This window comes from Papaver somniferum, chromosome 11, assembly GCF_003573695.1.
Source record: "Papaver somniferum cultivar HN1 chromosome 11, ASM357369v1, whole genome shotgun sequence".
Lineage (NCBI taxonomy): Eukaryota > Viridiplantae > Streptophyta > Magnoliopsida > Ranunculales > Papaveraceae > Papaver > Papaver somniferum.
Window position 1 is genome coordinate 55,073,743 of NC_039368.1, and position 14,435 is coordinate 55,088,177.

General features: G+C 35.8%; 2 protein-coding genes and 1 long non-coding RNA gene across 6 annotated transcripts; 2 read left to right on the top strand and 1 right to left on the bottom strand.

The window, feature by feature from the left end:
* Positions 1-548: 548 nt before the first annotated feature.
* On the top strand, positions 549-2,033 carry LOC113323136. The gene is made up of 2 exons (XR_003347457.1): positions 549-708; positions 1,318-2,033. It is a non-coding gene; the product is annotated as an uncharacterized LOC113323136 (long non-coding RNA).
* Positions 2,034-6,639: 4,606 nt separating this feature from the next.
* LOC113323435 (actin) lies at positions 6,640-10,526 on the top strand. Of its 4 annotated transcripts, none has more exons than XM_026571750.1 (5): positions 6,640-6,808; positions 8,270-8,342; positions 8,493-8,886; positions 9,088-9,701; positions 10,144-10,526. In XM_026571750.1, the coding sequence occupies exons 2-5, from the start codon at positions 8,283-8,285 to the stop codon at positions 10,207-10,209; spliced, it is 1,134 nt and encodes a 377-aa protein (XP_026427535.1). In that variant the 5' UTR covers positions 6,640-6,808; positions 8,270-8,282; the 3' UTR covers positions 10,210-10,526. The 4 variants fall into 4 exon arrangements, with proteins under 4 accessions (XP_026427535.1, XP_026427538.1, XP_026427536.1 ...); XM_026571753.1 differs by having other exon boundaries at positions 6,656-6,808; positions 8,273-8,342; XM_026571751.1 differs by having other exon boundaries at positions 6,669-6,864.
* Positions 10,527-10,807: 281 nt separating this feature from the next.
* Positions 10,808-13,786, bottom strand: LOC113323434 (probable protein phosphatase 2C 25). Its single transcript, XM_026571749.1, has 4 exons — positions 13,185-13,786; positions 11,941-12,305; positions 11,514-11,750; positions 10,808-11,405 (listed from the first exon to the last, which is right to left on the bottom strand). The coding sequence occupies exons 1-4, from the start codon at positions 13,483-13,485 to the stop codon at positions 11,142-11,144; spliced, it is 1,167 nt and encodes a 388-aa protein (XP_026427534.1). The 5' UTR covers positions 13,486-13,786; the 3' UTR covers positions 10,808-11,141.
* Positions 13,787-14,435: the final 649 nt, after the last annotated feature.

Below are 14,435 nucleotides of genomic sequence, written 5' to 3' on the forward strand. Positions count from 1 at the left end.
GTGTCAAAAATAATAAAGTCGGCATCTTCTTCATTCACCGACCTTGCCGGTCGGATAAAGTCGGCATGCTATTCATCCGTAGACTTTGCCAGACAGATATAGTCGACATGTTCTTCATTCGTCGACCCTACCGACTTTTCATAGTTTCAGAACTGAAAGTGTTGATTTCTTCTTTAATTTTGAGTATGATTTCATACATTAGCTTAGCAATCTCCTTTTCAGAAGTGTTTGGGTAGTATGTTTTCATTTTCGTTGCAAAAAAAACATTCTCAAAACAATTTTTTTTCATCAAAAATCTTCCCACATGAGTTCAATCAAAAACAAAATTTGATAATTTAAATTCATAAGTTTTAATCTACTTAATTAATTCATCTAAACTCAATTAATTAACCTAATCAAAAAATTTAATGTTAATTAAACAAGGATATATTAGAAATTTAGAAAATACAAGGTTAAAGAGTAGCCTGTTTTACTTCAAAATGACCAGACTTTTGTGTCATTAGGTATACCCAAATTAATTTGGGTATTACCCAATCCAGCCAGGTTTGCAAATTGAAAGGAATAAACAACAAAAAGAAAAGGTAAAGTGAGATAATAATAGGAACAAAGACAAAGTACAGGAGAGCCACAATTGAATGTGGGATAATAATAGCTGAAATTGAATGTGCGAATGCAAACAATTTCACAAGATCCACTTTCTTTAGTTATGTAAGTACTTTCTTATTTTGTTTCATGTTAGACTTTAGTTGATTAGATTAGGTTTCACTGTTTGAAATTTTTGAAAGAAAGAACTTGATAATATGATGTTTAAATTGAGAGTTTGGGTTTTTGTTTTTTCTGGGTCTGATTTAGATGGAGGGTTAATGATTTTCTAAGGTCGATGTAATCATGTTACAAGTAGAAGAACTTGATAATATGATGTTTACTTTGAGAGTTTGGGTTTTTGTTTTTTTTCTGGTCTGATTTAGATGGAGGGTTAATGATTTTGTAAGGTCGATGTAATCATGTTACAAGTATATTACTGAAATTATTCATTTTTTCACAGCAAATCTAGTAAGTAATTTCTAGGGTTTGGGTTTTCTTAAAATTGTGTTAAAAAAAATGAATCTTGCTATTTGAATGAAATTTTAACTTTCTTATGTATGAATTTGGTTTTATTTTGTTGAGATTGTTGCTAAAAAATTGGGATCATGGTGATGATTATAATGTATCTTGTTATGTGAATGAAACTTTACTACGTATCAATGTATGAATTTGGTTTTCTATTGTTAATATTGTTGCTATATGATGCAAATTTTAATTTTCTTATGTTTACAGTACAGGTGACATTTACAATGTCTACTCTTCGTCAAGGGCCGCTACTACTATAGAAAAATATTACAAACCTCAATCTAGTCAAATGACTCAAATTGAAGAAGCAACGACAAGCAGTGCTCCATTTTCATCTCCATCAAACACTAGAAATCACCAGTTGTAATTTGTAAACCTTGAACATGAAGGAGTTGAAGCAATGGATATTCGAAGTGTACCTGATGTTCTCGAAAATGCATATGTTACTTCTTTAGAAAGGGACCCCGGGTTATGTATTCCAACAATGCAGCATCCTGTTAATAAGCGTGATGAAGTTTCGCGGAGGTTACCTACAAATAGGGCGCAATAGAACAAAGCTTACCAAGTATCCAGCTACTCCAGTGGGAATTCAAGTCCGTCGATTTTCTGCCAAGTGGTTTGACGAATTTCATTGGGTGGAGTATTCTTAAGATAAAGATGTTGTGTTCTGTTTTTTATACAAATGGGGCGCAATATGCCAGAGTACACTTGTGAAGGGTTTAGAAATTGGCATAATGTTAAGAATGGAACCAAGTGTGCATTTTTAGCTCACATGGGTAAAAGTAATTCTGTACACTTTAAATGTGTAGAGGCTGGTGAGAATTGAAAGAATTCAACCAGGCTACTATGTATATATGTATACAGTGATAACTTTTTTTGTATTGATGGTGTTCTCTTTAGTAGTTATATAAGTAACGGGTTCCAGAAGAAGATCATCTGAAATTAATCTTTTTGTTTCAACTGACTAGTTCATTGGTATGGTTGAGATGCAGGTTGCTTTCGAGGAGTGGTCGGACAACCGTGGATGTAAGCATGGGCAATAAAATGGGTAACAATCTTATTTTGTATTTCACACATTATTTTTTCTGCCCTTGTTTGTCATGCTAGCAGACTCAAAGTAATAATAGTCTGGCGCGAAGAAAAAAAAATTTTTAGCCCCCCCTTTCTGAAATCCTGGTTCCGCTACTGATTCCATGGATGGAAGGCATGCCAATTCACAAGCAGTAGATAGACTACAACCACCAAAGACCGAAACACGTTTATAAGAAGAAAGAAGAAAATCCTAGCCCACGGGGAAAGAAAGAAAAAAGAAAAAACGAGTCCAGTCGAGATCAAGGAGGCTTGAAGAACATTTCTTCCACTTAAATACACCTTCCGCTCGAATGCCCACTATGCAAGATTGATTATTTGTTTTATTTTTGAGTTCTCCGATTTGACAAACAAAATGTCTTTTTTTTTTTCTTTGTCAAAGTTGAAACGAACTTACGTCTGCCAATTTCTTGAGGAGGGTAACAGCAAGTCCTCAGAAGCTTGTGTTTAGTTCTACGATGTGGTTTAGGCGGTTAGTAGCCCTTGGTTTGCAAATCTTGCGTTTCCTAAAACTTTGACATACGAGTACATTATAATCTTCCTTTAAAACACAGAAGAAGATGAATAGTAATAGTGTCTTATTCGCTGATCGGCAACATAATATGGAGTCTGAAGTCTGAACGTAACCATCACAAAGCAGCTAGTTGCAAGATTAAAATAACATAGCAGCTTGTTGCAAGATTAACAAGTTAACAACCGAGTTTCATCAAATTTATGTAAGTTATGATCAGTATAACTGAATCCCATATATCTTAAGAACGTGGTTGAAAGTTGAAACTTGAAACGTGAATTCAACTTGAAGAGATTAAAATATGTATGTGGTGGTATTTTGACCCATTCCTTGTGGAGGACCTGGACCACCTGGTATGGAGGAAGTGTAACCTAACCACGTGCTGAACAATGATGCGGCACGTGTCAATGAACAACCCGACATGATCTCTAGACTGTTGGAAGAACTGAAATGGAATGATGAGTTGGCTATCTCCTTCTCTTTCCCATCTCCCCAAATTATTACTCTCCATTTTCCCCACCAGAGAAAGTGATAAAGTGAATCTCCCAAAGAAAGAAGGATTTTGAATCCATCTTGCAGGACTGCTGTATCGTGTTAGACAACTCAACCCTCGGCTTCTCTAGGAAAATCACTCGGTTAGAATCCAAGGACCATTTTGTGATTTACCGAAAGATCTTCCAGTTTATGCGTTAGGCTTAATTCTATGGTCTTCCAGTCTAGCATATAGACAGGAAGTTCACGCCAGCTAGAATAACCTCCAAGTCTTATGGCAATTCTATTCTAGCATGCTAGTCGCAAAACCAAACAACGAGTAAACATTTTTCTTATTTACTGTTGAATGGAACAACACATATACCATGGAATATTTCAATCGACGCTGAACTAAACAGCGAAAAGTTGATTATTTCTGTGCGTAACCATTCAACGAAAATTTGAAATATATCTGAAGAGATAAGTAGAAGAGAAGAATAGACAATGTTTTTTGTCTAATCTAGAAGCCAAATCTAGCCTATAAGACTTAGCCTACTTAGAAGGTTCTCGGCTGAATAAGTTAAAAATTAAAACTTAATTGAGACAAAATTTCGAAATGACTTTTTTTTTCTTTTAAAAAGAGAAAACACTTCCGATTCATGGATTAAATCTTAAGAAATTCTCGGTTTAATGACTCAGAAAGTCAAAAGTAGTTTGGGACTGAATTTAAGAATGATTTTTTTACATAGAACAGTGGTCCCTTGAACTGCATCTAGGTACATTAGCGTATGATTTATGCTATTATATGAGTTGATATCCAACATCCCTATTGGAGGAAACTTGAGAACCATCAGACTATTTGATGGTTCTCTTTAAAATGACTTCTAAAATCATAAAAATACTCTTTTTATGAAAGGGAAAAACTTTACTTATGACTTATGAGAATGAATTTTTACTTCCTGACTAGTTACCAAAGAAGTTTTTAAAGTGTTGTATATGCCATGTTAACGTAAATTGATGTGGTTTTTTGTGGAATATATTTTCCCGGAGCAAACATTATGATGCATTAAGGTTGTTATGTTTGGCTATAACCTAGCAATGAACTGCCACTATGGTAGTAAAATTTGATACTGATAGAACTCCGAATATGTACTAATGGAAAGCATGGCTTAGCTCGTGCTAACCGTGGTTTCTTGTGCGTGGATATATATTTTTTGTTTGACCAATAATTTATAATCTCTACCATCTTTGTACTCGATCTTATACTGAGTAGATGATTTTTGATTTTAAAACGAATGTGATACACAAATTTAATTCATGATTAAATCCCACACGATGTTAAACGAATATGAATTCATATATGATCTTAAACTGGGTATGAATTCCTACACGATCCTAGGAAAGTGTAAGTACGAAACAAAATTTGACTTCACATCCTCAGATCATTAAGAAAGGCACAAAAAATAAATAATAATTTTTAATCTTTTAACTTCCACTGTGCTATGTTCTCACTCGATACCTTGATTTTATTAATTCTTCAATAATCTTTCATTATCGATCGATCTGTGATATTGGCTTTAAGGGAAAACTGCGCTGCATGTTGGTCAAAGTCAATATTTAGCATCGGTGGTAACCAAATTTCCACCAAGTATTATTTATGTTAAAACTGAGTTTCCACCCACAGTTAGCCAAGGGTCATAATGATGCAATTTTCTCCCATCTTGTCTTAGTTGTTTATCTCTATTTTAACCAAAAAATAGTGCACCAAAGTGCTTTCTCTTGGTGAACGAAGAAGATGTCTTCTCATCCAAACCACACTTTAGTATTATTCTAACAATTATATAGTGACACATAACTAACGTATAAAGGATCATAAGTTAGAGATAGATAAATTATACTCATAATCATGTCTTGGATTTTATATATTTGTATAATTGCAAACGGATGTAGAAGTTTTTACCTTTTTTTCGAAATAAATAGAAAAACCGCTCCGTCTACGATGTGGTCCGGCCGCATACAATGAGTATGTGGCCCATCTTTATTTCTTGACACCTGTATAACCTAAAAACCTACCCCTCTAAATTCCCGTAAAGCATTCACTTTTTAAGAAAAGGTAGGAAGTTAATTTCTTTTTTAGTTAAACAGTTATGTAATAAAACAGTTTTTAAACTTTATTTTCTACTTTATAATATGTGTCAAAATATAAAGAGGGGCCACATACTTGAAGTATGTGGCCCAACCACATCGTAGCCGCTCCGTAAAAAAACTCTTTCGAATATAATATTAATACACCACAATTAATGTAATTAGTGTACAACCAACCAATATTCAAATGAGCAGTTGTGGTAATATATGTAGAAAGCCCGTTGCCAGTTGTTAAGCGACATTCATATTTTTTGGATAATCAAATATGAAAATGCTACATCTTTGGTAATGTGCATAGGAGTGTTTCATTTTAAAGGATCTTAAACTTGCCAAAATAAAGCAAAAGATACATAAATCTAATGGCTTCGACAAATCTTACAATGTGGAAGTTTTTCATGAATCTTGTTCTGCACAAATGATATAATGAAAACTAAGCACGAGTATCACTCCGGGTATTTCCAAACTCTCGGTTAAGAAACAATTTCTCTTAATAAAAATCTTCGAAAGAAACTTTGAAAAACTGATACTTTGATATTTGATAAATTTAGATCGTGAAAGCAGTACATTTTTTTAACAATTAAACACCATTGCAACCAAGACGTTATTTCTTGTTTGATAAAAATAAGTTATTAGTTTTGTAAGTTACATACCTCTACATATTTTATTTTCTTGAAAAACAAAACAAATAAAAGGGCCCAAATAAAAAATATAAAAAGGAAAAAAAAAATTACAAAAAATCGAATGTGAGCTCCAATCCCTTTTGAATGACAACCTCTAATATGTGAAAAAGAAAATCTCCCACTCTGACATTGACATCATGACTGGCCATGTAATTTTGCAATCTTTTCAAAAAAATCTATCATATCTCCATCGAGTTCCCCAGAATAGTGAAAGCAAGAGTTCTGAAACCGAAACCTTGAGCAATGCATTTTTCCAAATATTTGTTGTGTTTCCGAGTTACAACATTGCCGATGGTTGTGACCAGGGACAAATATAGTACACCACTTTCAGTAAAATGCGAGACACCCGTTATATCGATGCACATGTCATGACCGTTGTCAGACCAAAAAAAAAACCAACTATGACAATTGGTACTCCATCGACGTAAGTTGAAAGAAAGAGAATATACGGTTTCCTTGTGATTTCGCAATGGACATGGAGGCAAAGACATCATTACGGATGGGAGAAAGAGAATGTGAATCTAAGTCATCATCACACAAAAACCTAGCTGTACCATTAGCACATCTGGACCGCATAAACTACAGACGGTGGCGATTAAAGAAAGTGAATTTGTGGTTTATTTAAGACGAATTTCATTTGAGGTGGAGTTTCATTTGGACAAAATATTTCCTTTTTAAACACAAACGGGACGAGCACCACCACCTCTCTGCAACTAAGAGAGAGAAGAAGAAGGAAGAGATAATAGAGATAGTAAGTGGGGGGGCTTACAGACTCACGAACGCAGAATCTAGGGTTTCGTTGGTAAAAATTCATTTGTTGTCGATTGTTTCATTATCCTCATCTGCGTTAGATTCTAGGTATATGGTTGTTGTTTTTTCTGCATCATTTATCTGTAAACATTGTCTGAGCTGAATGTGTTTCGACTATTAAGAATTGGATTGTCATAATTGATTTATTGAGATGGATCCATCAATGAAATGTGTTTGGATCTAGATTTTTCAGATATTAATTTTTATGGTGGTCGATTATTTGAGATTTTTTAAGCAAAATCAAAATTTGGTGGTCTTCATTTTCGTTTTACGAATGCCATCTTTCACATTCTGGGGACATTTGCATTTTCTACCTTTAATGCGACCCTAATTTGTCGAGAATCATCTTCTGTCATCATGTTCAATTGTTCGTCGTGAATCATTATCCTGATTTTTTGTTATATTGTGTGCTACTCTACCCTTATCAGGGTAAGAGGAGAACAATTACCTCTAGTGGTTGTGTTGGATAAGCTTTGATCTATACCTTGCGGGTCTTATTTTTGGTATTGTTGATCATGTTTCTTTTGGCACCTTGTTTTTCTTTTCCACCATATAGTTTTGAGTATTTACTTTATGGTTGTACGGCTACAATTCGCATTTCTGCTCCCTCCTGGATTTCCTTGTTCCATCCTGATCTATTGATTTTTATGATTATCGGTTTAGGAATTACAATGTCTGATCATCACTCAGAGGGGTTCAATTTCTAAGAACATCGTTCCTCCGATCTCCTTTTGATAATTTACTAGCTTAAACTAAATCCTTGACAAATGAGCACCCATTTTAGCAGTGAACTACGATTAAACTTATTCCTTCTTGAATAAATCTTGCTGGTTATTGTTCTTCCTGTGCAGTGTTTGTTCCCACACATACGTTCTAGGAACAGTAAATATTGTAAATTCCATTTTGCTCAAAAATTAATTGATGTTTATACAATTTATATTTAGTGTCCTATGTGACCCAGATCTCATGTTAATATTCAAACAGTTATGTGTGTCTGATGGAATATTCAATTGATGTTCGTTTTCTTTTTCATTGATGTAATATTCAATTGATGTTCATTTTCTTTTTCATTCTGATGGAATTTTACAAAAAACAAGGAACTGAATTTTCCGTTATTATAATAATCAATTTTGACACAACTGTGAAAACAATGAAGCTGTGCACATATATTAGCCACTTCCATTTCCGCCTGAGCTTGCTCCCCAGCCTTGTTATACATATACTTGATTAAAAATAAAGATAGATTGGTGCTGGATAAATTCTTGCCTAGCTTTTATTGTTTAACATGCTATATGGGAACTAACATATTCTTCTCATGAAAGTGATGTAAAAATGAAAATGAAAATGAAAATGTGACTATATAGATGTGGTTTGCAATTGTGGGGACACTATAGTATTTATCTATTATTATCATGTTTTTATGCTCTGAAGTTGGTTTTCCATTAATTTTCAGCAGGCTATAGAAGATGGCAGACTCTGAGGATATTCAGCCCCTCGTCTGTGATAATGGAACAGGAATGGTCAAGGTACAAAACCTGAACTTCCCCCTCAAGAACTTTTATCTTTATCGCACTAGTTATTCTGACAGGCCATACCGTAACCACTTAAGCTGATATACTTGATCACATTTTGCTTCACAAATCTTAACTTTGATGTTAAACTTGCATTTTTTACAGGCCGGATTTGCTGGAGATGACGCTCCAAGGGCTGTGTTCCCTAGTATTGTGGGTCGCCCTCGCCACACCGGTGTGATGGTTGGTATGGGACAGAAAGATGCGTATGTTGGGGATGAAGCTCAATCAAAGAGGGGTATCTTAACTTTGAAATACCCAATTGAGCATGGTATTGTGAGCAACTGGGATGACATGGAGAAAATCTGGCATCACACTTTCTACAATGAGCTCCGTGTGGCCCCAGAAGAGCACCCAGTTCTCCTCACTGAAGCACCTCTCAACCCAAAGGCTAATCGTGAGAAGATGACTCAAATCATGTTCGAGACCTTCAACACTCCTGCCATGTATGTTGCCATCCAGGCTGTTCTGTCTCTATATGCCAGTGGTCGTACTACTGGTAAGCAGCTCAATTCCTGTTGATCCTTGTAAAAGCAAAACTTCGGTATTAAAATGTGAATCCCACAAGTTATTACTGCACCAAGTAAAGGATAATGATACTGTACAAGACCTTTCGTGTACATTTGTCATTTGGTTGACCTGCTATAGATTAGATACATGCTAATAGTGACGTGTGCATGTGTTCTGTTGATTTTTGTAGGTATCGTCTTGGATTCTGGGGATGGTGTCAGCCATACAGTTCCCATTTATGAAGGTTATGCCCTACCACATGCCATCCTGCGTCTTGACCTCGCAGGACGTGATCTCACTGATGCGTTGATGAAAATCTTGACGGAGCGTGGTTACTCTTTCACCACCACAGCTGAGCGGGAAATTGTGAGAGACATGAAGGAAAAGCTAGCTTACATTGCTCTTGACTACGAGCAAGAGCTAGAGACATCCAAGACCAGTTCATCTGTTGAAAAGAGCTACGAGTTACCTGATGGTCAAGTAATCACCATTGGAGCTGAACGTTTCCGTTGTCCTGAGGTTCTTTTCCAGCCTTCAATGATCGGTATGGAAGCTGCTGGAATTCACGAGACTACATACAACTCTATCATGAAGTGTGATGTAGATATCAGGAAGGATCTTTATGGAAATATTGTTCTCAGTGGTGGTTCCACTATGTTCCCTGGTATTGCTGATAGGATGAGCAAGGAGATCACTGCACTTGCACCAAGCAGCATGAAAATCAAGGTCGTTGCTCCCCCAGAGAGGAAGTACAGTGTCTGGATTGGAGGATCTATCTTGGCATCCCTCAGCACCTTCCAACAGGTAGCGTAATTTCTAATTTTTTTTAGATATACTTCCGCATTTATATGTTAGTAAACCTATTGCCTAAACCCAAAATTCAGATAAAAAATCTTTTTGAGCCTAAACCCCTCTATCCAGAATGGCCAACTGTTAACCAAAATATGGAATAGGCAAGTATTGTTATGTATATTATTGGTTTGGACAAGTATGATTTTATCCAGCAGCTTGTTTTGTGGGTCAGTGCCACTCATTGTCCAGCACCCCACCCACCTTAAGTTGGTTAGAGAACTCCGTATGGTCGAAATGAATTAAGATCACGGTTATGCAAAGATAGTTTAGTCTTAAGTCAAGTTACAAGAATAGGCATGGCCGTTTGGCAGAAAGTTTTTGACATATATGCTGTTATATGCATGGACACGAGTTACTTGTTTAGACGTTAATCTCTCTGGTTTGTTGAGTGCAGATGTGGATTGCCAAGGCTGAGTATGATGAATCTGGTCCATCAATTGTTCACAGGAAATGCTTCTAATGAGATGGTACACTAAAGAGAGGTGGATGATGAGGAAAAAAGTATTGTTGTTTTTAATGCCTCTGAGATATTATTGTGCCTTGTTACTTCTATTTCTTCCTCGTATATCATTTTGGTTCTAAGCCTTCCTCTCATTTTTATGTCAGTACAATGAATGACGTTGAAGGGTCCTAAAACCCAATTTTTTCATTATTATTTCTCCTTAGAAGATGTGTATTAAGGTACTGCTGTGGTTTGGGTTTAAACTTTAAATGCGGTTCACTGCTACTCTGGATTCCTTTTAACCAATTTAAATTCAATAAAAATATTTTTCACGACATAGATTCTTTAAACTTCTCAAACTTGGCCAAAAACATACTTTGATGAGCGCTGATGCTAATATAAAACTGGAATAGCAGGAAAATTGAAATAAAAATTGCTAGCACATTCCAATCTCACAGACAGAAAGTTTTAAATTTAAATTTTAGAGATCTTTGATGGATGCTTCAAACCTCCTCTATTGATCTCTGTTGGCTCTCTGTTGGTTCTCCCCGACTAGGCCAGTTTGCAGTTTGCACATAATAGCTGAAAAGTTAAAACTATTTTACTAGAGTCGTAATTGCAGCAAAAGTTCTATAAAAAAATTACCATATTTATTCAATCATACAATGAAAAACTGAATTGCACCGTTTCATGGTGGTTCACCTATAATCATCCAACAAACCAACACATGTTGTAGTTCTGCTTGGTAAGACAGATGTTATGAGTCTTATGACTTCATAGAATATAGAAGAGACTGGGATCAGGTTCAACTTACAAACAAAAGAAATTAACCAAAACGGAAGAAAAACAAACCACCACCAATTGTGGACGCAAAAATACACATGGAAGAGAGAAAGAACAAGCTGAACCTGGAAACTTAAAAGGAACTCCAGTGACTAAGTATGGTACTACTATGCAGAGTTTGGAGTCATATTGCTCCCCTCGAGAACAGAAAAATCAGATGGTCCAACAGAGTCCATGAATCCTCTTACTGACATTTCTGGAAAAGCACTCTTTCCTAGCACATCCTGGTCTAGGAAAATTACGACAACCGTAATATCATCATGGAAGAACCGCCTAATACCCTTCTCAACTTTCTTAAGGTCATAATACCTCATTTCTCTTTTCCTTGCTGCCTCCACAAGAGCTGTTTGAACGAGTCTTTTTGCTATTCCCTGCACCAGAGAAAGATAAAAGAGAATATAAAAAGTGAGAAACTGAGATTATGATTGGACTTTAAAAGAGATATGGCAGACCTAAGGTTGGAGAAAATAAAAGCTTACCGATCTTGGGGACTTATGAACTATATCAACAGCTTCCTGGTTCGTCAAATGCTCCCAAAGCCCATCAGATGCAAATATCAGGAATTTATCTTGTGGACGTACAGCTCTTGTATATATGGATGGTACAGCTGACAGCACAGGTCGGCCGAGGGGTTCTGTGAGCCGGAAACGCGGGAATGATGGATCCAGAGAAAATTCTGGCCTCTTCAAATACGCATCCCCTATAGATCTAGATACCTAGAAAGGCAAACATGGAAATATTCTAAATGATAGTACAAGCATTTAATGTAGTAGGGATATAAGATCTATCTAACACTCTAATGTATATTATGATCATTATTGGTACTACTAACTGGTGGTAAATTTTTGTCTGCACCATACATCGGTTTGAATGCAAGAAATATTAGCAATTGCTTAGAAGACCAACCTGAATGATGCCTTTAACACGCCAAACACCATGTTTCAAAACTACAATCTGTGAATCATCAGGATGTTGGGACTTCAACTCTTGTCTGACTTCCTCCAAACTTGCATTATGATCTCTAGTCAATTGCTCAGCAATTATTTTATTTGACCTACCTAAAGAACCTATAACAGCTCGCGAATCACCCAAGTTTGCAATATATAGCATTCCTTTCCAGATAACTCCCACCAAACAACAAGACCCAACGGCAGCAATTAGAGGTTTTATTCCACATGTCCTACGCACAAGGGTAAGAAACCCATCTTCTGTTGCAGAAAAAGCATTCCCAAGAACATCTTCAGAGATGTTCCCATTTTCTCGAGCAAGTCCTGAAAAAAAAAAGAATCCAGCATAAGACTGTAGAACAACAAAAATGCCGATTGTTGCAAGTAAAATCCTCAATTCTCAAACCAACAACTAAAGTGTAATTGGCAACAGCGCAAGTATCTCCTTGTACAAAACCATCAAACTAGTGTTTGTGCATAGAAACTAGAGAGCCAGAATAAATCCCTTATAGATACCAATATATTCCTAAGCCATTTAGCCCTATCATATAAGTTATGATTATCATCTAACATCATACCAGATAGTTTTTTAAATTTCTACCAGTCATCACGTATGGATTCCAAGTTTTAAAATGCTCCAAGACTTCATGAGAATGACATCTCCTGTATAGAAATTCATCCCACAAAGCCTGGGACCATCATTCATGCATAACCCATTCAAGCCCATCTAAATGATAGGCAGTATCTAATTTTGCTTTAGTTTTCCTAAACTATGATCACAGCAACAACACCAAACCCCATAAGATGAATTCAGTGCTATAAACCGATAATTTTGCAAGTATTATTAGATTGTTTTTTTTTTGGAAGCATATTATTAGATATTTATTTTGTATTCAGTTGAACTTTAGATCCAAACTAGAAACCCTCAGATCCAATTCTTGAAGGAAAAAAGAAACAGAAAAAGAAAAATGATGTTGACAAGAAAACGTAAGACTCTCAGTCATAAGTATTAAACAGCCAACCAAAGTCCTCAAACTTTGACCACCGCAGATTGTATTTGTATATATATCACAGGAGGGCTAGCATAACCAACACCATTAATAACCTTTAATTGCAAAGCTATCAATGGAGAAGAAACAAGAACAGTTAAATACGAATTATAGTTAGAAATGACAGAAAATTCAAGAGAAAAGAAGTACTAACTCATAAGATGAAGAAATAGGTGATCTCGAACAAATCTAGAAGCTTCAGGACCACCATGACCATCGTAAACACCAATAAACGTAGAATTTTTTCCTATCTCAACTTGACTATGATCCTCTATAATTTCATTGGCTTGCACAACAGCAAAAGAAAATTCTCCAAGTGAATGACGATCAAGATCTCTACACCAAAGTAAAGAATCATCAATTCCACTACCTAACTCATCATCCTTGTTCATACGTGCGTACTGTCTGACTGGACGTAAACATACTGCTACAATCCTTGCCAACCTTGAAAACATCCCTCATTTCCTCAATAAAGAAACCCTTATTTCAATTCTTATAAAGATCTCCCTCTTTAAGAAATCTTCAGTCAATCAGAATTCTGCTGTTGGATCAAAAATGAGGCTCAAAACAAAGAATTGTGGTGGAAAGCACCATCGGAAGTGAGATTAAGAAGTGAAATTAGGGTTTGAAAAAGAAGAAAGAGTAATTGTTAGGGTTTTGGATCAGAAAGAGAACAGTTATTTTATTTTCTTTCTCTTCTTCGAAGAGAAGGAACTACCAAAATGGGAAAGTTAGAGGGAGGCAGCAAGGCTTGTGTGAATTGTGAACTGTAAAAAAGAAGAAACAAGGAAAGAAAATCAAGTCTTTATGTGGTCCAATTTTCAAGAATGATTTACCCTTAAACCGCGGATACTTGTTTCATTTACGAGATTGCCATTTTGTTGTTATCACCCTATCCTTTAATGGAAGTCAGCGGATAAGCACATTCATCTATCTCTGCCTTCTTCTCCTACTCCTCCACAGTCCACACCCATATCAAGAAAATTAACGGAGCGAATATTCTTACACTCTTTTTTTACAGTTAATCTGAAATTTAATGTACATCAATTTGGAGAGATATCCCAGATGCCACCGCAGTACAATGGTAAAATTATTGGTAATGGATGATGATAATATGAGTTATCTGAGTTCAAAATTGATTAATTAGATCAAAATGAAAGGAAAAGATAACACTTACGTGACTTTATTACCCCGTATTAGTGAGGTTTTACCCGGGACAAATCTGTATTATGCAATTATAATTTGAGTTTGAGCTGGCAAGCAAAAAAAAAAAAAACTCAAGTCACACAGTTTCAAAAATTTATTTCTTTGGAACCTAAGACCATATCATTCGCCTCAGTGACTAGTGGTAAGCAGATGTAGTGCGCCATTAAAATCGTGAACATCAAGATTTGTAACAGCCAAC

Coding starts and splice junctions, on each gene's coding strand:
- LOC113323434 (XM_026571749.1), bottom strand. CDS start 13,485: ATGTTTTCAAGGTTGGCAAGGATTGTAGCAGTATGTTTACGTCCAGTC. Junction 11,751..11,940: donor GTGTTAAAGGCATCATTCAG/GTTGGTCTTCTA, acceptor TTGCCTTTCTAG/GTATCTAGATCTATAGGGGA. Junction 11,406..11,513: donor TTCATAAGTCCCCAAGATCG/GTAAGCTTTTAT, acceptor TCTCTGGTGCAG/GGAATAGCAAAAAGACTCGT.
- LOC113323435 (XM_026571750.1), top strand. CDS start 8,283: ATGGCAGACTCTGAGGATATTCAGCCCCTCGTCTGTGATAATGGAACA. Junction 8,887..9,087: donor TGCCAGTGGTCGTACTACTG/GTAAGCAGCTCA, acceptor TGATTTTTGTAG/GTATCGTCTTGGATTCTGGG. Junction 9,702..10,143: donor CCCTCAGCACCTTCCAACAG/GTAGCGTAATTT, acceptor TGTTGAGTGCAG/ATGTGGATTGCCAAGGCTGA.